Consider the following 22,375-nt stretch of genomic DNA (forward strand, 5'->3'; position numbering starts at 1 on the left):
GTGCAATTTCTCAATTCTAACAAGCAACAAATGGACGGATGCGAATAGGGGTGTGCAAAATCGAAAAATTCCGATTTACCGACCGAATTCGAATTGAATTCGGAATTTTCGAAATCGGTAAATCGGAAATCGGAATCGAATTCGGATTTTCCGAATTCATATATTTCGAATTTGGTTCGAATTCGGTAATGGAGTTTTTCAAATCGGAATTTCCGATTTCGAATTCACAATTCGAAATCGGAATTCGAATTCCGATTTCGATTTCAAATTCGTTTTTAATATATAAATATATTTTTTATACATGTAATATAAAATTTATACTATATAATATTATATAAAATTTATATAATATAATATAATATAATATAATATAATATAAAATTTATAAAATTTATATATTATTATATATTATTATAAATTTTATATTATATAATAATATATAAATTTTTCCGAATTCGGTGAAATCGGTGAAATCGGAATTTACCGAATTCCGAATTGAATTCGGTACGAATTCGAATTCGGAATTGGTGAATTCGAAATCGAATTCGGTCGAATTACCAGGTACCAAAATTTCGAAAAATTCCGAATTCAAACTTCCGAATTACCGAATTCGAATTCGATGCACACCCCTAGATGCGAAGCACTTGTGACTTGACCATATAAAATGGTTATGCAATTTAAGTACGTTTATGGGTGTAAAATATGAAGAATTAACCGTCACGGGAGGACAGAGCATTCTCATCATGTTAAGCTGGGGACCCATCATCACATGGCTGGATTTTGCAGGAATCCGGGGCTACGATCGGATTGTCCCGGAGAATTATTCCCCCCCCCCCCCCGCGCCAGGGGGGGGGGTGGTGGGGCGCTGCTTCTTTCTCTTCTCCGTTTGCTCTTTTCAGTTCTTGGCTGCCTATAAGATGCAAAAGAAACGAGAAACCAGAGAAGCGAAAATAATTACTAAACTAATTTTACTTCCATCTTCTTCTCTTCGACTTTTGTCTTTTTGGTTCAAAATAAAAGCCAAGATACTACTGCATCCGCTGGTCACAAAAGCGAACGCTAACACAGAAAAATCACAGCTCACTTTTTTTTTTTGGTGCTAACGGCATACGTACTCAAAGAACTATATATAAGTAGGCTGATATTATTTGAAAAGTACTCATATAACAGCGCCGTTGTGTCTGATACAGCGGCATCCGCCGGCGCCGGCAGCCGCAATTTTTGGCTTAGTCAACCTCCATACTTTACTTATCTCAACACATGTGGCCACGTCGTTACAGCTTTTCTTTTCTTTGCTCTCTTTGGTTGAGGAATTCCCGCACTCACCCCATCTACATTAATTAAGGTGTTAGCATGTTGCAGCAGTAGTAGTAAATTACTTCCGAGGAGCGAACTTTCAATTGGTGAGGCACGCGATTTTCACCCGAGATTCTCAGTGTCACTTTTTTAGTGATAATTCAGTATCATTTTAATATTTATGTCAAGTATTCTGTTTATTTAATTTGTCATGTGTTATTTATTTAAATTTCTTCTACCATCACGTGATAAATGAAATTGACGCTGAATTTGATGTCGAATAGTGACATAGAGGATCTCATCTGCGCGATTTTCTAACTTGCACCCTTTTTCTTTTCTTTTTTCCCCTTCATTTTTTTTTCTTTTACCCCCTTAATCAAACGGTGAATTTTGTAACAAGAAGATTAAATTTAAGTTGCGGTCGAGAGGTAACGTCATTCTCCAAAACAAGCCGGGTGATTCGCCTTAAATAGTTGCAACAATCATTTCGGAATAATTCTTCAACTTTCCATATGTCGATGTAATAATAATGTGTGCTGTAATTGATGAAAAGGAGAAAAAAAAAACAACGGTTAAACATGAGAATCTTTTCCAATTCTCATCCTCGGCTGTATAATTCTGAAGATACAAATTTCTTGGGTGGAAATGTTTAAATAAAAGGTTATCTTCAAGTCCCGGCTATATAATATATATGGTTAGCTTTTAGTTCCAGAAGGTAAACCCAAATTCATCTACTTAATTAGCCAGGTCCCCGGGGCAACCATCGGGCCAGTCGTGTAAACCGGTTAACAGCACCTGCTACGACGTCGATTATTAAAAGCAGTAAGTAAAACGAAGAAAAAGAAAAAGTAAAGACAAAAGAGCGATTGTGGGGAGCACTAGCAGTGCGTGAAACCGAGGGAACATGTCGCCTTGATTAGCGCAAGAAGTTTTGGCTTCTGGACGTTGTCGTTTTCCTAATCACGCAATGCTGCTGCTGTCAAACTTTCTTCTTCTGGAGATCCCGTGGAAAAAGGTTTTGACCGTCTGTCTTCCACGGACCAAGAATATATTAAATATATATATACTCGCTGCTAAGTCCAGACCAACTTTATAAACCGAATCCCAGACCAATACTCAAAAGCCGGCAACTCTTGAGCACAGCCTAGGGACTTATAAACCCAACCCAAACCCAACCCCTTCCCCGATGTGGGATATCAAACCTCCACAAGGGAGCTTTTTTGTCGGCGAACAGACTTTTGTCCAGACCAACTTTATAAACCGAATCCCAGACCAATACTCAAAAGCCGGCAACTCTTGAGCACAGCCTAGGGACTTATAAACCCAACCCAAACCCAACCCCTTCCCCGATGTGGGATATCAAACCTCCACAAGGGAGCCACTCGCTGCTAAGTCGTTGAATTGGTTATTCTAATCTTCTATCAAATGAATACTTTATCTTTTTGTTACATGGCAAAATATAATTTTTTTATTTGCATGACTTTTAAGTATTTTTTTTTCTCGTAATAATAAATTTTAGCTTTATTTTTTCATCTACTTACTTTTTTTTTTCCCTTTTTCACTTCCTTAATAGCTAGTTTGGGAGGATGGAAATGAAAAGAAAAGAAAGGTTTTGAAGGGATAAGAAAGTTTTTCCATTGTTTGGGAGTTAAAATGAGAAGGAAAATAAAAGAATAGGAAAGATTCCACTGCCCTCCATCTTTTGGAAAACTTTCCACCCAACATTGGGCGGAAATGGAAGGAACGGACAGAAGTTTAAGTAAATTTTTTAATATGACCAAATTACCCTTAAAATTCTATACAAAATATTTTAATACCCGATGAATCCCTCTCACATTTGTTTATAGAAAGGGCATATTTGTAAAATAATTTGTTTAAGTATCTTTTCCTTTCCTTTGCATTCAACTCCCAAACAAAGGAAAATTACTCGCTTTCTTTTCTTTTTTAAAACTCCCAAACAACTTAGATAGAAACTTTGATCATTTCTTTTCTTTTCTAACTTATCATTTCTCTTCTTTTCTTTTCATTTCCATCCTCCCAAACTAGCTATAAGAGTAAAGATTATATGTAAAAAGTGCATCTAAAAAACCCTTGAACACACCCACCAATCTAGCATTGCCATGTCAGCAAAATCCCACTCAAGCTCTATTTAATGGAATTTTTTATTCTCCGTCCTTAAGTCATGGGATAAGCATTTAAAATAAAAGGGATTGATCCATTTTAAAATTTAAATATTATCATCTATCCTCCACATCAGAATAGGAAACTTTACTGAAAAAAATGTAAACTTTTTCAAATAACTAAAATTACCTATTTGATAATCCAATTCAATACTTAAATTTAATGGATTCATATTTTAACATATTCAGACCGTTTGATAGCAAAAAATTGAACATCTGAATTAATTAAGTGACACTGAATTTCCTACCCAAAATTTAGTCTCAAAATTAAGTGATAAGTTATTTACTTATTACTGAATGTGATATGCACTCAAATGTATTAGATTTAATATTTAACAATTTAATAAATTAATGGATTCAGATTTCAAATTTAAATTTTATCAAAGCACCCTAAGACTTGTGCCCACCTCTCCTAAGGGGCACATAATAGAAGAACCCTTTTATTAATTCCTCTTCACACTTGTACTACACTAACTCTCTCAACGCTTGAAATCATCTGCCTAACTCTCTCTGCGCTTGAAATCGTCTCTATCCTATCTTGTTCAATTACCACTATATTGATTAATAACTCTTAAGATTCTATTATAGATAAATACAACAATCAATAATTCTTAGATTCTGTTAGAAGATAAATCCAACGATACTATACCGATGATGCCAGTTATACAAAGACGGCATGACAAAGACAAAATGGAGGACAGATGATTTGAAGCGCATTTGTTTGTTTGACGATAGAGTGCTTCTGTTTTGTGCCAGAGCATTTGTTGGTGGATCCTCTCACCTTGGGCCTTATTTTTTCAGGAACCCCAGTATGACCTGATTTGGATTTGAAGAAAGTCGGAAATTTAAGTCTGGGCTGGATTCCTAAAAACCCATTTGCCATTTGACACCAATCAGGGCTCGAAATTATCGCCTATGAACTGAATCAAAATTTTGGGCGTTACGAATGTAATTTCAACTAATTGGTTGTCAGTTTGGTCCTCCGCTGAATTGGGTGTGTGTTTTTTTTAGGGAACCTTTTTCACTTTAAGCCAATTTGTGGTCGGGAAAGTACAAATTTATGATTCCATTTATTGGTCTTTGGTGGAATTTCTTTTGTTTTTGTTTTTTTTTTTTTTGATCTCTATTCTCCGTTCCCTATTGCCAGGCTAGAAGAGAAATTGCACTCTAACAGGCATTATTAATTTAGAAGAACTAGCATTTGGAAGTACGCGATCACACCCACCGTTTTTAGAGTTACAGTATCATAAGATCATACCTGACAGGAACAAAGGAAGTTGCAGGGAAGCTTCGGATTCGTTGTCACCTCATCCAAATAAGAGGATTAACAGCCTTGATTTGATATTTTTTCATCCTGTAACTTGGTGAAATCATACCTGGTTATCAAGCTAAACCATGCATGACTTTCAACAATTTCCTATCCTTTACCCCCTCTCAGTCAAAGAGCACGTACAACTAAAATGGGATGTTCGTGAAAGATATGTGATGATTTAACACATATTGGAATACATGAAGCGTGATAAGAAAATTCTTTGCGATTAATGAGTTGGAAGCGAAGAACCTCCTGATTTTAACAAGAGAATGACAAGACATTCCTATTTTCTGGAATTGGTTGGTATCTTCGCCATTAATTTTCTCTCCATTTATAAATCCAATTTTTTTTTTTATTTTATGCACACCATTTAAATTTTGCGCAATAATTTGTTTATGTTAGTAATTTTATTTCCTTAAGTGGATCAATATATTTAAAAATCAAGTTCATACACAAATGTTTTGTTACTCAATTTGCACAAAACAGTTAGAGGGTGCAAAACGGGTCAAGATTCTAAAGAGCCTAGTCCATCTTCCAGCATTGCAAGCGCTGGCGATAAAAAGTATCAGGAGTTCCTTGCAATTGCAATACCCAGTGTGGTTTTCAACGTTATAATAGAGGCAAATTCAAGGGATAAAAGAACAACACCGATACCAGCCTTCATTTTTTCTTTTTCTTTTTCTTTTTTTTTTGGGGTACAAACTACAAACCTGGCATCGATTATTATAAGTTGGACAATGAGAAATTAATATACTACTACCTACTTAGAGTATTATTTTGCTTTTTGAATTGTGGACGAGTGATGACAGGTAAAAAGCAAAACTTGTGCGCTGAGTTGAGCCCACCAAGGAGTGGAATGGCGGTCCGCATGTGATCGCGACCTGTCAAACGTCAGACGAGTACATGCATTTTCTGTTATATTTTTTAATTTTTTATTATATATTATTTTTTTAAAACGGTTGTATTTATTTTTTACTGGATTAATAGTTATTAAATTATAAAAAAAGAAACTAAAATATAGTATTTATGGAGGAAAAATAATAATATAATAAAAAATGGGACAGAGCCAGCGTGGGACTGAAGATCAGCAAGAAATCTTCAGAACCTGTTTGGTGACTTTTTTGTCCATGACCCAAAGTATCCGCAACACTAGAAAGGAAAGACAAAATGTTCACAAAATTCATCATCATCTGATCTGAGCCTATTGCACTGCACGCAAGAACTTCTTCTCTTCACTCTTCATCCTCCTATATTAACCCCACAAAGAAAGAGCCAAAAAGATCAGACTCGAAATATGGTAAAGGACAGGAAAATAGGGGTGGCAATCGACTTCTCAAAGAGCAGTAAGTTGGCACTGCAATGGGCTATCGAAAATTTGGCTGATAAAGGTGACACCTTCTTCGTCATCCATGTCAACTCTCATCATCCGGACGAGTCTCGCAATCAGCTTTGGTCCCAATCTGGTTCACGTAGGTTTATCTAGTCCTGACATCAAACTCTGTTCTAATAAATCTAGCCGATCGATAATACGTATATTTCTCGGAATCTCTATGATCTGTTTAAATCAAATCTGACGTCGGATTACTTGTTCATCTCAGCTCTTATTCCATTAGTTGAGTTCCGGGAGCCGGAGGTGATGAAACAATATGGAGTCAAGACCGATATTGAAGTTCTTGACATGCTCGACACTGCTGCCCGGCAGAAAGAGGTTGGGTTTTCGATATTTGTGCTTGTGCCTTTACCACATGGTCTTTTTGCTTGTTGCCTTCTTTAAATACTGTACGACTTGTAATTTTGTGCAGATAATCACCGTCTGGAAATTATACTGGGGAGATGCCAGAGAGAAGCTTTGCCAGGCTGTTGAAGATTTGAAGCTGGATTCTATGGTGATGGGTAGCAGGGGATTGAGCTCCATCCGAAGGTCGTTTCCCATTTCTCCGCCTTTTCCCGTTTCCCTTTCGATTTGTGTAAAAAGACGTTTCTCTTGCTCGTGTTCTTTGGTTTTTGGTCCTGCGTTTGATATGATTTCTTTTTCATACCCAGGATAATATTGGGAAGCGTGACAGACTATTTGCTTGCCAACGCGACCTGCCCCGTTACTGTGGTAAAGGATCCAGATCTTCACAGGCATTGATTTCAGAAGCTTTAATGAAAAAATCGCCTACTTTGCGTTTATAGTTTGGTAAATCACCTATGAGGATTCATCAACTACCAGAAACTTATTCAGCTTTTTATGATACTTGGGTTGTGGTTTTCAGTAGTTACTGTGGACTGTTGGCAACAATAATACTCGGTATGATACTTTCTTATGCCTAAAATCTCCATCCAGTCAGCTTCAGCGTAAATGCCTAATTGAACCTCTAATTTTCTCGGACTGATTAACTTCACACAAGGTACCTTGGGATCATCTGGAAATATTCCTGTCTGTTTATCAACTCTATTTCCATAGCCTACCCTGAATTATCTCCCAGCCAGAATGCTATGGCATTGGCAATCACTGAGGTCTTTTGCTCCGCAGTTTTGTTCCGGCAAGCTTTACACGGGGCAGGCAAGCACTGAACGTAAGCTACACCATTTGGTTGGGGGGGGGTTTTTTTTTTTTTGGGGCCGTACTTCTAGTTTTATGTGGCTCAATCATAGAATCAAAAGAAACCAGGAATTTGAACGAAGGATAATTGCTTTCAGCTTATGATCGGAAGAGATGAGGAATAAATAACTGACCCAACATTAGGAAAGATCAAGAATGAAACCAAAAACTTTTACCTTCTCGTGTCTACGAAGTCAGCCCAGAAACATGTCATAATTCTTGAGTAGGTTTCATAGCTGTACTGGAGAATCTTGAATCAAAAAAGACTCGGCTATTGGATTACCGTAGGTGAATAAAGTTGCACTTGAGAAACAGAGGACTCGTATTCGCCGGATCTTCCATTGTGTATTTCTATTTGACGCCTTTAATTTTAAGTTTCAGAGCAAATTCAATTCTCTGAGCACATGGGATAGCCCAGTAACCGCGATTTTTGCAGCTCTTTTACTCTTGACAATTGAGTTCTTACTTCTTACCTCTGCATTTCCTTGGTCGATCATGTTTCTGTTGGTTTTCCTGGCTGCTTGTCTGTTTTTAATATCGGATCTAGCCAAGCATTGACGAGATAATACTACTACTGCATTTGTTTCAGATTAGCTTTTAATAATCTGTAAGCGTGACAGTAGTATATGCTTAATAGGGCAACAAGAAATTCATCACAAAGCTCTTAATGCTAGCGAAGTACAAGGTGACAAGAATGATGAAAGTGAAACTGAAGAAAAGGAAATACTTATTTAAAGCACATAATAATTATTTAGGAGTCGATCTGGGCCATCATCAATTATGCGGACCGAGAGCGGAGGTGCTCAAAGCAGTTTAATGTTGGGAGGCAGGGATTCCTCTATAGGGTAGCTGCAACTGACCAACACTTCAGCCCAATTCCATAAGTTGGGAAAACCCTTCTTTGGTCAGCAAGTTTATTCCCAGAAATTCTTGAATCACTCTGAGCCAACATGCGATTAAACTCGATGCAATAGCAAAACTTATGAATCTCATACAGGAAAAGAGAACCCAATGATCAAATTTGGATTTCAACGTGGAACTTAAATTGATGGGACATGCTCAAAAATCAACATTTATTATTTTTTTTAAAAATTTTTTAAGGTAAAAGGTCCTAATGGAGAGAATTACTGTAAATTGTTGACCAATACTCGCGGACAGGTAATATTTAGAACCTCTTTCATTCATCCGTAGAGCAAGTCAAATATGATCTCATACATGGGTGCTGATTTTGTTTTTATCATATGGAGCGAGAAATACTTGCAAGCGCCCACAAGGTGAAATTAGAAACCCCCAATATACGAGGGGATAAAAACTTGCATGAAAATTGAAACTCCTGCAAATTACACGGTTCAACTTTTATTAGTACATCAATACGAGGAAGGGAAGGCTGCATGATTGAATAAGGAAAGCAAAAGATCGGCGACTTTTATTTGGTTCATGATCTAGTGGTGAAGAGAAAGTTCATTTAGCAGCCGCCGGGGGGTGGAAGCTGCAGACGAGATTGGAAAGAGGAAACTAGAGTTTTCCCCATGTAAGCAGGGGGAAAATTGGCTATTAGTTTGTCTTGTGGAGGCAGACATTTCTTGACGGGGCTACAATTAACGAAGTTTTCGGCCCATTCCCACAGCTTTGGAAAATTGTCTTCGGTGAAGACATCTAATTTGAGGGCTTCTTGGATGGTCCTAAACGAAAAGCCGATGAAATTCGCCACAATGTCCACCATCCCAATGCTATCTCCTCCGAAGAATCTCTTGCCCCCAAGTTCGTTTTCTAGAACTTTCAGGCGTTCAAGGGCTTCTGCCTTATTCTGCTCATATTGCTCGCTCGTGCTCCAAATGGTTTTCCATAGCGCGGGAAAGCACTGTCGTAAACAAACATACTAAGCGTGTTAGCCAATATGAGCATTAAGAGAAATTCAGTGCTCCAAAGATTCGATACCATGAATTGGTGACACTGAAAACTTTACCTTCTGGTCGACAAAATTGGCCCAGAAACGTGCCCTGGCTTTTTCAAATGGATCTTTAGGCAATATTGGATTATTCTTCCAGGTCTCATCAATGTATTCAAGAATCACCATGGATTCGGCAATGGGTTTCCCGTTGTGAAGCAGAACCGGAATTTTTTTGTAAACAGGGTTGTACTGCAGAAGCTGAGGACTTTTGTTGGTGAGATCTTCCTCTATGTATTCATACTGGATGCCTTTAATTTTAAGAGCGATCTCAACACTGCGACAAAATGGGCTTACCCAATAACCAAACAGCTTCACTTCCTCCATCTTCGATCCACGGGAACTCTTGAATTACTGAGCTTCAGAGTTTGCCTCCCGTTATAGTAAGGCTGTACAGTTTTCAATGGTCTTGATCGGTCACCCGGCATTGCAATTTCTTATATAGGGGAACATCACGAGAATTTTCAAAAGCACCAAGGAAAAAAAAAAAAAACTAATTGTAGCATTCTCATTACAGCCACCAATAAAAAGAAAGAAAGAAAGAAAGAAAGAAAGAAAGAAATTCTCATTTCAGCCAACGACCATTGTGCCTTTGCAGACAAAGTCCTGCAAAAGCATATTAGTTGCACATGTAAGTACATGATTAGACAAAGTTGTGCTGTCCATTTACTGTTAATGCCTAAGCACAGCGAATATTACGTCTCCACAAATACGCAGTTGCATTCGCATGCTGTCCGTTTTTTATATGTCGGTTTTATTGTTAAAATTTTATTTTGTTAATTTGTACAATATTTGCAATTTTGCTTTCTGAGAAGACGACAAAATTGTGGTCAGAACGTCCAGCTTTGTAGTTCCAGTTCTTTACTTTGACGGTTGGATTTAGGGATAATTTCAGAAACCTCCCCTGAGGTTTTTGACAATTTCACTGAGCTCCCCTGAAGTTTGAAAAATTATACATATCTCTCTTGATTCGATAGTTTTAGTAACAAAATCTTAAAATAATATTAAATTGGTCAAATTTTAAATGAATACCCAAAAATGCCCTTGTGTAATGAGTTTTAATTTATTTCTCTATAGAATTATAAGATTATTTAATGTAATTATAAGAAAAAGGTGCCTAATTTTTTATGTCCATGCCTACTATTTGATAAACAACCATAATAATAATTTTATTACTATGATATGATATGATACTTTTGATGGTATTTTGTTATTGATTTAGATTTATAAGATAGAAAATAAAATGTTGAAATAATTGATTTAGAGTTTATGAATTTTTTGAATAGTGGGATTATCATAATTTAGTAGTGATTTTGGACAATTTCTTTTTGATTTATTGTTAATTTTAATACCAAAAAATAGAAAATAAAGATTAGCGAAAAACATCGAATTACGTATAAAGTTAACTCATAAAAAAAATCATTAATTCGATATTTGATTACAATATAAATTAGAGATAATTGTAGTAATTTTACAATTTTATTGGCAAAAAATTAAAATAAAAAGGAATAAAAAGGAAAAAGAATGAAAAAATAATTTTAAAGTTATTCTAAGTATAAGCATACCAAACAAGGGAATTTCATTAAAATATTTAAGGGTAGTATTATCATTTTAAATAATAAGGGAGGTATGTGTAATTTTTCAAATCTCAGGGAAGCTCAGTGAAATTGTCAGAAATCTTAGGGGAGGTTTCTGAAATTATCTCTTGAATTTGTAGTTCCAGTTAGGGGTGTGCATCGAATTCGAAATCGGTAATTCGGAAGTTTGAATTCGGAATATTTTGAAATTTTGGTATCTGATAATTCGATCGAATTCGATTTCGAATTCACCAATTCCGAATTCGAATTCATACCGAATTCAATTCGGAATTCGGTAAATTCCGATTTCACCGAATTTGGAAAAAATTATATATTATTATATAATATATAATATATAATATATAATATAATATAATATAATATAATATAATATAAATTTTATATTACATGTATAAAATATATATATATTAAAAACGAATTTGAAATTGAAATCGGAATTCGAATTTCGATTTGAAAAACTCTATTATCGAATTCAAACCAAATTTGAAATATATGAATTCGAAAAACCTAAATTCGATTCCGATTTCCGATTGACCGATTTCAAAAATTTCGAATTCAATTCGAATTCGGTCGGTAAATCGAAATTTTTCGATTTTGCAAACTCCTAGTTCCAGTTGACAGCCTTAACGATGACGTTTTCGTCTTTTAAAGGTAGTTTTATAAACTCACACGGAAAGCTCGCTTAAGAGAATGACAGAGACGGGCCGCATGAAATGCGATCCCACGAGGAAGACTTGAATCGAATTTCCTTTATTTCTATTCTTTTTTGATAAGTGAATTTATATAGATCCCATGAATAATCAATTTAAAACCACTCACTCATACGATAAATGGATGTGAATTTATGTGGTCATTCATCTCAAGTCATTAAATTTTGTTTAGTCATCCAAATTCATTTATGCTGGTTTTGTTTGGATGGATAAATGGATGTGAATTCATTTTGCTACCTCTAACTCTTCTTACCTTTGAAATGAATAGATGCCTGATTAATCTTTTTATACTGTTACGAAGTTACTACTATAATCTTCTCATTCAGCAGCTTCGTTATTGTTTTTTCCCTTTATCAGAAAGTGAAAGTTCATCAACTCTTTTGTTTTTTGGATAAAATAGAGGTCAATAATATTAATAAATTAATTGCAGATCATTCGGCACGATTTATTTAACAAAAAATATCTAATACATAGATCTCAAATAACTTCTCCATTAGATATGAGAAAAAAATAACAAAAAGTGAAAAAACTGAACAAAACTCACATTAGGATAGCTTATGAAGAAGAAAACACTCAGCAGTAAACGATGGGAGAGAGAAAACTCTCATTGAACATGAACCAAAAAAAAAAAAAAAAGAGAAAAGGAAGGAAGCCTTGGTTTGAGGGAAGGCTGAGAGTATAGAGGAAGAGACAGCCGGTGGGTAGAGCTCTTGATCTACTGAACGGTGAACAGCAGGAGTCTATTTAGCAGCGGCAGCAGCTGCCAGACGAGATTGAAAGAAGGCAACAAGATGCTGTCCCATGTAAGGAGGAGGGAAAATGGCAATTAGTTTGTCTTTTGGGGGAAGAAACTGGTTGATATCACTACAATTAACGTAGTTTTCAGCCCATTCCCAAAGCTTTGGGAAGTTGTCCTTGGTGAGGACATCTAATCCTAGAGCTTCTTGAATTGTCCTAAACCAAAATGCTATGAAATTGGCAACAATGTCCACCAGCCCAATGCTATCTCCGCCAAAGAACTTCTTCCCCTCGAGTTCATCTTCGAGAAATTTCAGGACCTCTCCAGCTTCTGCCTTGTCTTTGTCATATTGCTCGCCAACGCTCCAGAAGGTTTTGAAAAGGGCAGGCAAGCACTGCAATATTGCAAATACAAATGCATTCATACTGTGCGTATGGATTGAATATGAAGATGATGAAGTAAAGAATACCGGCTAGTAGAAACTCAGTGATTAAAAGGTTCTTCAATATCTGAACTGTACCTTTTCTTCGGCATAATTGGCCCAGAAACGTGCCTTGGCTTTCTCATGAGGGTTTTGGGGCAGGATTGGATTAGTCTTCCAGACCTCATCAATATATTCAAGAATCACCAAAGACTCGGCAATGGGTTTGCCATTGTGAAGCAGCACAGGGATTTTTTTGTGCACAGGGTTGTATTGCAGAAGCTGAGGACTTTTGTTGGATGGATCTTCTGCTATGAAATCGTAGTGGACTCCTTTAAGTTTCAGGGCTATCTCCACTCTGCAACTAAATGGGCTTGCCCGATGACCGAACAACTTCACTTCTTCCATCTCGATCGACCGGCACCTAATTTGACTCTCCGTCCTTTTCTAGCTGTAGACTGCAACTGGAGTAATGTTCAATGCATTGTATAGGGGAAAGACTGTGAGAAGTTCCTTAGCGACCAGGACAAGGAATTGCTAGTATTCTAGTAGTATTAATTTAATTGGCTGACCATCGCGATCTCACGAGTATCCGTCAACGGAAGGTGATGGCAAAATCCGGGGAACATTCAATGCATTGAAGGAGATCCATTTTTAAGTTGTCGAGTCATTATTGATCAATAGGTGACAGCAGCCAGGACTGAAGAGAACAAGTCCCAAATCCATTTTATAGTACTTACACTTATTTTATCCAAAGCACATCTCTGACTCTGAGGGTGATATCATCCGACTACAAACTAATCTGCATTAGTTATGAATCTGCTGAACTGAAAGATGCACGCATAGGGTAATTGAACAACGGGCATCCAAAATTAAACAGTTTAAAATTGCAGTACAGCACGTAATCCCCTTGCTCCAAGTCCAAAATATGATTGTTTATCTTCTAGTTTGTGTCGAGTCGAGTTTACATATATATTGATCTCAAGTTTTTAGAGGACCAATCAAGGAATATTTATCTATCTATTACAGCTTAGTAGTTATCATATTATAATAGACCAAGTCCGTGACCTGACTTTCGGAATGCATATTGACTCTCATATTTTCTTTACCATTCGAGTCTGTAACATACACATTTAGCATTTGCTTAATGCATAAGCTGGCGAAAAGTCATGGCGGACGCAAGCAGCTGCTTCTAGAAGGTGCAGCCCCCCTTAAAAATTTGACGAGGCCTCATTAAGCTTAACATCAATTCTTAATAATTGAATAAGTTGATGATGTGGCTTCCCAATGGTTTCGATCCACGTCAGTTTGGTTTGCTCTCTCCTTTCTTGTTATCTCAAACCATGTACGTTTCAGAGAGAAAAGATACTACGACCCCAGGTAACGTGACCCATGCAATGACCTCACCCACCTCCAAAACACAACACCCAAAAAAGAAAAAAGAAAAAGCAATCTCCAGCTTACTTGATTGCCAATTCCATACGTTCATTTGCACCATATTTTTTACTTGGTTGCCAATTCTATACGTTGAGTTGTTGGTCTGATTTGCACCATATTTCTGCATCAAAGGAATTAATTACTCTTTGGTGAGCTTTGACATGTTCTAGTTTGAAACTTGTGCAGCTTTACCAAAAGATATACTAATTAATATGCTATTCCTTTGAAAACTTTAGTAAAACTAATCCTCCAATCGGTGGAGGTGGCCAGTCTCTGAATTTTGGTCGATGATTTTAATCGTTTCTCCTGAAAGAGACACCTGCAGCGCCGGTCATCTTCCTTCACTATAAAATTTTTTTGGAGCTTATACGAGGTTCAATTGAGCAGGCCCAGACGGACCACTCAAATTTTACTGGGCTCGTTCTGTCTTTGATTAAGTATCAGTCGGGCCCTCAAGTTACTCATAACATTTTACGACTACAAAGGAATAGCAGGATTAGCTATTAGTGCAATTCGGCAAGGCCCTTCCAGTAGATCCCAGACACGGAGAGAGACACAAAGGGCAAAAAAAAAAAAATGTCGGAAATTCAGAAAAGAAGCGAGATTTCACCATCAGAAAATGAATTTCAAACTAAAAAGCATGCATGTAATTTTTTTTTTCTACCAAAAGATACTAAAAAAAAAAAAAGAGGCAAAATTCTACAGAACTGTGATAAATTTGCAATGTTACTTTAATAAGGGCTTCTCTTTAGGCAGGGAATAAAGAGAGCTTTGAAGCTTTAACAACGTTATGAATACGATTTTGTCTTTGGCGTGGCGGTAGTTCAAAATCAACAATCAAATTTGGTTAGGTGATTACTGCTTTGGCACTAGCCGTTACGGGGAACCATCTTTTGCCTTCTGCGCTTTTCAGCATTAGTTCGAACCAACGCCACTAGCCACAGACTCTACCACATATAGGAAATATATAGGAAACCTTACAAGTAAAGTCACCAAACATGTGGCACTTTAAAAAAAAATTTCTATTAGAAAAAAGAGCTCAGATGGAGAAATCAATTTGAGGTTGGCATATACATTGCGAATCTATGATTGTTTGGCTGGTAGAGAAAAAAAAAATATCAATAACAAGCACCGAAAAATTTGGCAGAATTTCACCTTAAAATTTGTCATTCTGTTCTTTTTTTTTTTTTTTGTGTGTGTGTAAGAACCTCCATAATTCTTTTAAGATCAATATATGCAACGCGGACGTTGGGAATATGTTTTCACAGACAATTTAGATTGATTTCAAACTTCCGTCACTCCAAAATTCTAAATCACGCCCAGTGTTACACAGTTTAAGCTTAATAAAATAGGCAATTGATTGATTTGGAGAGCACTATGGTGGGGAAGGGAGTCTTAGGTTGTGCTGCAGGTGATTTGATATATGTGAAATAATCGCTACAGTAATTCTCACATATATCAAATCGCTACAGTAATTTTTTTACAAAAAAGTTCAGAAAATTGCAATACAAAGTGCCAAAATGTATGATGCAATGATGAGAGAGTGCTATAGATATTCATTTGTCTAAAGCATAGCATACAAGTTTTTGGGACGTGATGGCCTCATTAATAAGCATCAGCATATATGTTTCTTACACTCTCCACCGTTATCAGGGAGGTTAATGACTAAGGAGTGAAGGTCGAGGGTTTTTTGTTCCTTCCTTCAAATGTGGCTTTCACTGACCAATTTGACCTGACCTAGCCTGAACAACATTAACCCGCAGGGCATTGGGTTCCCACAACCGCTTAAAATGTTCATAGAATACAAGAAGATGAAGCTTTCTTCCTGGTTTTCGGAGCCTGAAATCGACCCTAATCAGTCGCATAGAACTGCATTCTTGCAAAAAAGAAAGAAGAAGAAGGAAACAACAGAGCCATCAGCTAGGGGGTTAAAAGGCCAACCAAGCTTTCACTTGTCTCCTTGTTCCCTCATTAGATGTCTTTGCTCAAATCTTTACTTGCTGTTCTGTTTTGACTCCATCTGGAGACAACTCCAAAGTGGCCCAAAGCAATAAGCCGAAACTCGGAGGTTCATAATAGTTTATCTTTGTGCCCCACTTCTCTACCTACGTGCTACCGGAGGATACAATGACAATATGAAAAGAATCAATTCAATTGCTCTCATTCAACAACGAAAGCCCAGTAGTTTTTTCTCCCTATAATTTCCTTGCCTTGATTATGTGGAATTTGCTTCTCCATTTTAGTCTTAGAAAGTAGTAGTAACAGATCAGTTCCTCAACTGCAAATGTGGATTGTAAAATTAGTGATTGCCTGATCTAAGTCCTGAAAATTTTTGCAGCACAACACTGGTCTTTAGGCTCAAACAAACAAAGGTTTTTGTCCTCTGTGCCTTTAAATACAGAATAAGCACACCAAAAATAGAAGATGCCATAGAGAAATACCTTTTATTTCATGCTCTCTCTCTCTCGCAGAAATTAGCACAAAGTAATTAATGAAGCCACCGATACAAGTGATGTATACAAAAATGAACGTGTTTATCCTGCGCCTAACAGTTGAGAATGGAAGGGTGTGGAAAGGAGTTGGCGGAAAAATATTTTTAAAAAAAAGTGTTTAGCATTATTGATGTATACAAAAATACAAGTTAGTAGGATACGTTTAGTATATCTTGGGATAATTTTAGAAACCTCCCATTAGGTTTTTGACATGATTTCAAAAGTTCACCTCGCCTATAATAATAGTTAATTTAATCAATCGTTCTAACCTGTTTGGATTGCCATTTTTTCAAGCTTTTTTTTTTTTAAAAAAAATATACGCTGTAGTGATTTGATAAATGTAGGGTAGAAAGCTAGTATAGTATTGGAGTCCTTTTCTAATGCCAAATTAAATTGTCTAATATAATCAAATAACGGTTAAATTAGTTTGTAAACGACTCAATTATTTTTCATGTCTGAATCCTTTTATTTATCAATTGTACATCATTTATAACTACTTTTATCTGTCTAGTACATTAATACCCAGTAGTTTCCTTTTTATATAACAAATTAGTTGTTTTTTAAAATTCTAAATTATGCTTAATTTAATTAGCAAACTTTTTGATTATTTCTCTCCACAAATATGTGTGAAAAATCTTAAGTTGTAAGGATAGTAGAGTCCTTTCATCCCTAATGATGTAAGTATTGAGTATCAAATTGATGACACAAAAAGGTCAGTGACATTTTCAAAACTTCAAGAGCGATAGTTGAAATTATTGTGAGAAACTTCAATAAAGGTTTCTGAAATTATCCCATGTAATTAAGCATGAATGAAGTGGACCTGGACCTATCTAGGTTGATCCGTCCCTTAGAAGTATCCATTGACCTTTGTGATGATATTTGTTGTAACCAACTTGTAATCAGTAGTCTCCTAAATGGCGACGCATTTGTCATAATTGTGTTAAGAGTTGTCATAATTGTGTTAAGAGCCGTTGTCTAAGCAAAAGCCGATGTGGAGAAAGTGACAGAGAGGCTCCTGATTTAAGCAAAGTTTAGTGCTTTTTAAGCCCACAGAGGCTCGTTAGACACTAGCCCCTTCTTTGCCCTTCCGATTCTTTCTTGCTCTGCTTGCTTCTGGAGGCATTTGTTTTGGTTCGCATCATTTAAATACTTCTTTCCCTGTTACTACCATATATCATGCGCTTCGACCCTTTGAGACCGAGAAGGAGCAGCCTCCTGCTATAATCATTGCCAACTTCACTCCTCTACTCAAGACTCATCCCCACACAAAACAGATTTCGTTTTATTTTTATTTTCTTTTTCTTTTTCTCGGTTTTTACAAGGTTTTACTTTTACCCCTGAGAATCAAACATGGTTGGAGTTGCTACCTTATGGATAGAGCTCTCTCAAGCCAAGAGGAAAAAGAGGCCAATGTACGATATCAGCCACAGCTCAAGCATTATGCATTTCTAAAGCAGTCCACAAGAAGGTCAAGAAAGAAGAACCCATTTTTTCTACTCAAGTATTGGGCTTCAAAATCACTGAGTAATTTGCATGTTAGACCTAAAATGTCCAGCTCATTCCGCAGTGAACGTTTTCATTTTAATGGGATGGTAGTCAACAACTCTGTTTATTGTGCTTCACCTTGCTCATCTGAGGGCAAGATGGATTCTTCACCGGAGAAGAGGGAGGAAATGGGAAATGGAAATTATGGGTTTTGTGACAATGACCGTATAGCTGTGGAGGAGTCTGGGGAAAGTAGTTCAAGTTCATGTTTTCTGGCGTCAGAAGTAACTCTGAACGATGAAGAACATAGTACTGAGGATTCCTCTTCGCCGCCTTCAATGATTTGGCCTATTCAGAAGGATGAACCACCGCATTATGCCAGTTCTCATGTTTCTGAAGATGCGCACAAACCCCATTCTGACACCAGGAAGTTAGAGAAACAAGGGTCATCACTATCAGGTAGGATGCCACCGTGCAATTTTTGTTTTCCGCTGTATGGACTGTGTTTGTTGTGCCATTTTGTCAATATTTACTTGTCGATTCAAGAACTTCGTTTTTACTTATATTTGTTGAAACATTAATTTGAGCAGAGACTGAAATGATGAAAGAAAGATTTGCCAAATTGCTGCTCGGGGAGGATATGTCTGGATGTGGAAATGGGGTTTCTACTTCTCTAGCTATATCCAATGCTATTACCAATCTCTGTGGTATGTCCTCTTGATCTACCAACTCTTAACATGATTGGTTTAATTTTCTTTGATCTCAGTTGGTTGTCATGGTTCGTAAGTAACCCCGCATTTTCCTTAATTGTTTATTGTTTCCACTAGCTACAATTTTTGGGCAAATTTGGAGATTAGAACCTCTTCCTCTTGAGAAGAGATTAATGTGGCGAAGAGAAATGGAATGGCTTCTTTCTGTTAGTGATCACATTGTAGAGTTGATACCATCTTTGCAGACATTTCCAGATGGAAGCACTCTTGAGGTAAACTCTAATTTATCAGTATCCCTTGACAAAGCCATATCAATTTGCAACCGTCATGTATTCTTGTCAGATATTGAGTTGATTTTTTTTTTTTGTGTCAAAAAGATATTGAGTTGATTAGTTCTCTAAAGAGTATTCGCTAAGATTATTGGACTCTTGATGTTGGCTAGGTTAATTTAAAGGCTATTACGCAATTTAGCAAAGCCTATTCAGGAAGTATTTAGAAAATATTTATGTACTTTTTGCTGGCAAATAGGACGAAGCAAATGGCACAAAAACTCCTTGCTTTGATCACTAACTCTTTGTTTAGTCAAAATGGTTATTCAACTAACAAAAGCGTACATTTCTAGCCACTCATCTATAAAAATGTATGTATGGTCCAAAAATTGTACGTTTTCTGCTATAGTTGCATGGCCATTTTGATTAAAGAAAAAAACTTAGTTACCGGAGCAGGGAATCTTAAATAATCTAAAGTGTCTCAATACACTATGCTCAATATAAAATGATGTCTAAGCTGCTTTTATTGATTCTTGTACATGTTTGATGCAGGTTATGACCTCCAGGCCGCGGTCTGATCTATATGTTAACCTCCCTGCTCTACGTAAATTAGATAATATGCTTCTCGTAAGGTCCAAATCTTGCTTTTTGGAACGTTGCTGACAATATTGAGTGACCTTTTCTAAGTTTTAGCCTCTTCTCACAGGAAATATTAGATAGCTTCAAGAACACAGACTTCTGGTACGTTGACCAGGGGATCATGTCTCTAGAAGAAAACGGATCATCCTCATTCCGGAATCCCCTCCCCCGTCAGGAGGAGAAATGGTGGCTGCCAGTGCCTAGAGTCCCCATAGGTGGCCTCAGTGGGAATGCAAGAAAACTGTTGCAGCACAGACGTGATTGTACAAACCAAATCCTCAAAGCTGCGATGGCAATCAACAGCATTACTTTGGCTGATATGGAAGTTCCCGAGTCATATTTGGAAGCTCTTCCAAAGGTATGGTTCCCAAATTCTAAGTCCATTTATATGAAACAAAAGATTCTATGTATCGCTTACGTATTCTTCCTTAATTTGCTGACAGAATGCCAAAGCCAGTTTGGGTGACCTTATTTATCGATACATCAATTCAGATCAATTTTCTCCCGAGTGTTTGCTCGACTGCCTTGACTTGTCATCAGAGCATCAAGCTCTCGAGATTGCTAACAGAGTGGAGGCGTCAATTTATGCCTGGCGTCGTCGAAGTAGCTCAAAACATTTAAATAGCACAAATAAATCCAATCCAAAGTCATCATGGGAAATTGTCAAGGATCTGGTCATTGATGCAGACAAGAGAGAGCTGCTTTCAGAGAGAGCCGAAAGCCTGCTGCTTTGCTTGAGACAACGGTTTCCTGGTCTCTCTCAGACGACCTTAGACATGAGTAAAATTCAGTATAACAAGGTTTTCCCTGGCATTGCACTTCTCAGTACCTGTTATGTTCGCATTTTTTTCTTCCTTAATATCTGTGTTTCTTTTATTAGAAAATTTACAATATCCTTTGCTGAATCCTTCGTGTATGCCCCCCGTTCTTAGGATGTCGGCAAGGCCATATTGGAGAGCTACTCACGGGTATTGGAGAGTTTGGCATTCAACATTGTGGCCCGCATTGACGACCTAGTTTATGTGGATGACTTGACCAAGCATTCGGATCAACCTTTTTCTATGTCGAAGGTCGGTATGATTGCTCATAGGGGTGTTGTTATCGTGCCTCCCTCAAATACTCCATACAAAACAGCTTTTACGACACCAAGCTTCTCACCTGCGCTGCGCCCTAGTCCTGCAACTGTCGAAAGATCACCAATTCTTGAAAACAAGCTTCCCCATCGAGGGTTCGGTGTGAAAAAGGTTTTGACAGATTATTTGAGTATCGATGCGAAAGGGAAGGACTTGAACAAACAAAATATAAGATCAGATTCATCTTCAAGTACATACCAAGAGTCATCGGCATCTCAATCGTTGGACTGTTCTGATTTTCCCAGCGAGGTTAAGAGCCCCCTAACACACGATTCCCCTCGCGAAGAATGAACAAGAGACTCAGCTTTGAACAAATTCCTCCATACTGTTTTTGACTGATAAGTAGTGTGTGTTTCATCCTTGTATCAATACATATGTCCGAATGGCATTAGTTGCTTGTAAGTTCCCATACAACTTCCCAAGGTGAGGCATTCTCTGGTCGAACTGGCTCGACCATCCCTCGAATTTGGAAGGATTAGCATTTGTATAGACAATTGCCGAATTTTTCATGGTATTGGCTCCATGTAATGCAATTCTCAGTAATACTTAAATACGTTTAAACATTGCTAGTAGCTCTTACTCGAAAACTTTTAACAATCTGGCAATCACTTCACCGCGTCACAAACTTTAACCATCCGGCATCCGTCGCCTGTTGCCAGTTGCCACCACCCACATTCTCAAAGATCTCAATTCCCAAATGAATGTGCTTTACATGGAGAAATCTAGAGCATACTTGACGATTGATGCCACATTAGGACCTCAAGCTAGTAATGGGAAGATTGTACAGCTTCAATAATTAGCTATAGTCACCGTCAAAGTTTTTTTCCATGCCATTTGACAAGTTTGTTATCCTAGTGGCTGCTGAAGTGGCTATTCTAAGCCGCAATTTCACATTGAACAAGATATATATATGTGTGTGTGTGTGTGGTGCTTCCTTGTTTGATGGACGTAATTGAACGCATTTGCGTTAGACCTTAGAACCCACAACAGTAAAGGGCAATTAATCAGGCCCTTGCGCACTGGCAGCAGAAGAAGATACTGTTTCAGCCAGGTGCTGCCTTCTGGTGAAGAAAACAGGCCTGAATCTAAGCTGCCTCTGTGCTGTCTACCCTCCAATACTGCCAGGAGTCGTGGATTCGAGCCAGAAATGCTATTACCAATTTACCATCCATCCCCAACCGCTACAGTTTCGTCAATTTGTCCTGTGGCCTACAGACGTGGACGTAAGCTCTACGCAATCTCACTTTCTTGAATTTCCATTTTTTCCTCCCGTATTTATCATGGCTGTTTTTCTGAAGGAATCAGGCTCTTTCGTTGCCACTTACACCCCTGCCTTGAAAGCACATGATCATCAAATCAAACTGAAAAAGGCTAGTGAGTACCAATTACCTTCTGTAACCTTCAACCCCTCAAAAGTCC

The 22,375-nt window shown here is 37.4% G+C and overlaps 4 protein-coding genes across 4 annotated transcripts; 2 read left to right on the plus strand and 2 right to left on the minus strand.

Annotated features, from left to right (window-relative positions):
• Positions 1–5,972: 5,972 nt before the first annotated feature.
• LOC113774720 (universal stress protein PHOS32) lies at positions 5,973–7,149 on the plus strand. The gene is made up of 4 exons (XM_027319326.1): positions 5,973–6,257; positions 6,387–6,496; positions 6,591–6,709; positions 6,832–7,149. The coding sequence occupies exons 1-4, from the start codon at positions 6,083–6,085 to the stop codon at positions 6,920–6,922; spliced, it is 495 nt and encodes a 164-aa protein (XP_027175127.1). The 5' UTR covers positions 5,973–6,082; the 3' UTR covers positions 6,923–7,149.
• Positions 7,150–8,655: 1,506 nt separating this feature from the next.
• LOC113775907 (probable glutathione S-transferase) lies at positions 8,656–9,781 on the minus strand. The gene is made up of 2 exons (XM_027320959.1): positions 9,342–9,781; positions 8,656–9,236 (listed from the first exon to the last, which is right to left on the minus strand). Exons 1-2 carry the CDS (start codon positions 9,648–9,650, stop codon positions 8,841–8,843), a joined length of 705 nt encoding a protein of 234 aa, XP_027176760.1. The 5' UTR covers positions 9,651–9,781; the 3' UTR covers positions 8,656–8,840.
• Positions 9,782–12,095: 2,314 nt separating this feature from the next.
• Positions 12,096–13,417, minus strand: LOC113775472 (probable glutathione S-transferase). Its single transcript, XM_027320367.1, has 2 exons — positions 12,891–13,417; positions 12,096–12,764 (listed from the first exon to the last, which is right to left on the minus strand). The coding sequence occupies exons 1-2, from the start codon at positions 13,197–13,199 to the stop codon at positions 12,372–12,374; spliced, it is 702 nt and encodes a 233-aa protein (XP_027176168.1). The 5' UTR covers positions 13,200–13,417; the 3' UTR covers positions 12,096–12,371.
• A 4,464-nt stretch (positions 13,418–17,881) lies between these two features.
• Positions 17,882–21,478, plus strand: LOC113775478 (rop guanine nucleotide exchange factor 7-like). Its single transcript, XM_027320379.1, has 7 exons — positions 17,882–18,664; positions 18,796–18,912; positions 19,033–19,187; positions 19,737–19,811; positions 19,891–20,181; positions 20,267–20,623; positions 20,756–21,478. The coding sequence occupies exons 1-7, from the start codon at positions 18,091–18,093 to the stop codon at positions 21,245–21,247; spliced, it is 2,061 nt and encodes a 686-aa protein (XP_027176180.1). The 5' UTR covers positions 17,882–18,090; the 3' UTR covers positions 21,248–21,478.
• Positions 21,479–22,375: the final 897 nt, after the last annotated feature.

Source organism: Coffea eugenioides, chromosome 6 (assembly GCF_003713205.1).
Source record: "Coffea eugenioides isolate CCC68of chromosome 6, Ceug_1.0, whole genome shotgun sequence".
NCBI classification, from domain to species: Eukaryota; Viridiplantae; Streptophyta; class Magnoliopsida; order Gentianales; family Rubiaceae; genus Coffea; species Coffea eugenioides.

Excerpts from the sequence above, each read along its gene's own strand:
- LOC113774720 (XM_027319326.1), top strand. The coding sequence starts at position 6,083 with ATGGTAAAGGACAGGAAAATAGGGGTGGCAATCGACTTCTCAAAGAGC. Across the intron at positions 6,258-6,386 it reads TTGGTCCCAATCTGGTTCAC|CTCTTATTCCATTAGTTGAG; the intron begins GTAGGTTTATCT and ends TGTTCATCTCAG. Across the intron at positions 6,497-6,590 it reads CTGCTGCCCGGCAGAAAGAG|ATAATCACCGTCTGGAAATT; the intron begins GTTGGGTTTTCG and ends AATTTTGTGCAG.
- LOC113775907 (XM_027320959.1), bottom strand. The coding sequence starts at position 9,650 with ATGGAGGAAGTGAAGCTGTTTGGTTATTGGGTAAGCCCATTTTGTCGC. Across the intron at positions 9,237-9,341 it reads CCAATTTTGTCGACCAGAAG|TGCTTTCCCGCGCTATGGAA; the intron begins GTAAAGTTTTCA and ends TGTTTACGACAG.
- LOC113775472 (XM_027320367.1), bottom strand. The coding sequence starts at position 13,199 with ATGGAAGAAGTGAAGTTGTTCGGTCATCGGGCAAGCCCATTTAGTTGC. Across the intron at positions 12,765-12,890 it reads CCAATTATGCCGAAGAAAAG|TGCTTGCCTGCCCTTTTCAA; the intron begins GTACAGTTCAGA and ends GCAATATTGCAG.
- LOC113775478 (XM_027320379.1), top strand. The coding sequence starts at position 18,091 with ATGGATAGAGCTCTCTCAAGCCAAGAGGAAAAAGAGGCCAATGTACGA. Across the intron at positions 18,665-18,795 it reads ACAAGGGTCATCACTATCAG|AGACTGAAATGATGAAAGAA; the intron begins GTAGGATGCCAC and ends TAATTTGAGCAG. Across the intron at positions 19,188-19,736 it reads CAGATGGAAGCACTCTTGAG|GTTATGACCTCCAGGCCGCG; the intron begins GTAAACTCTAAT and ends TGTTTGATGCAG.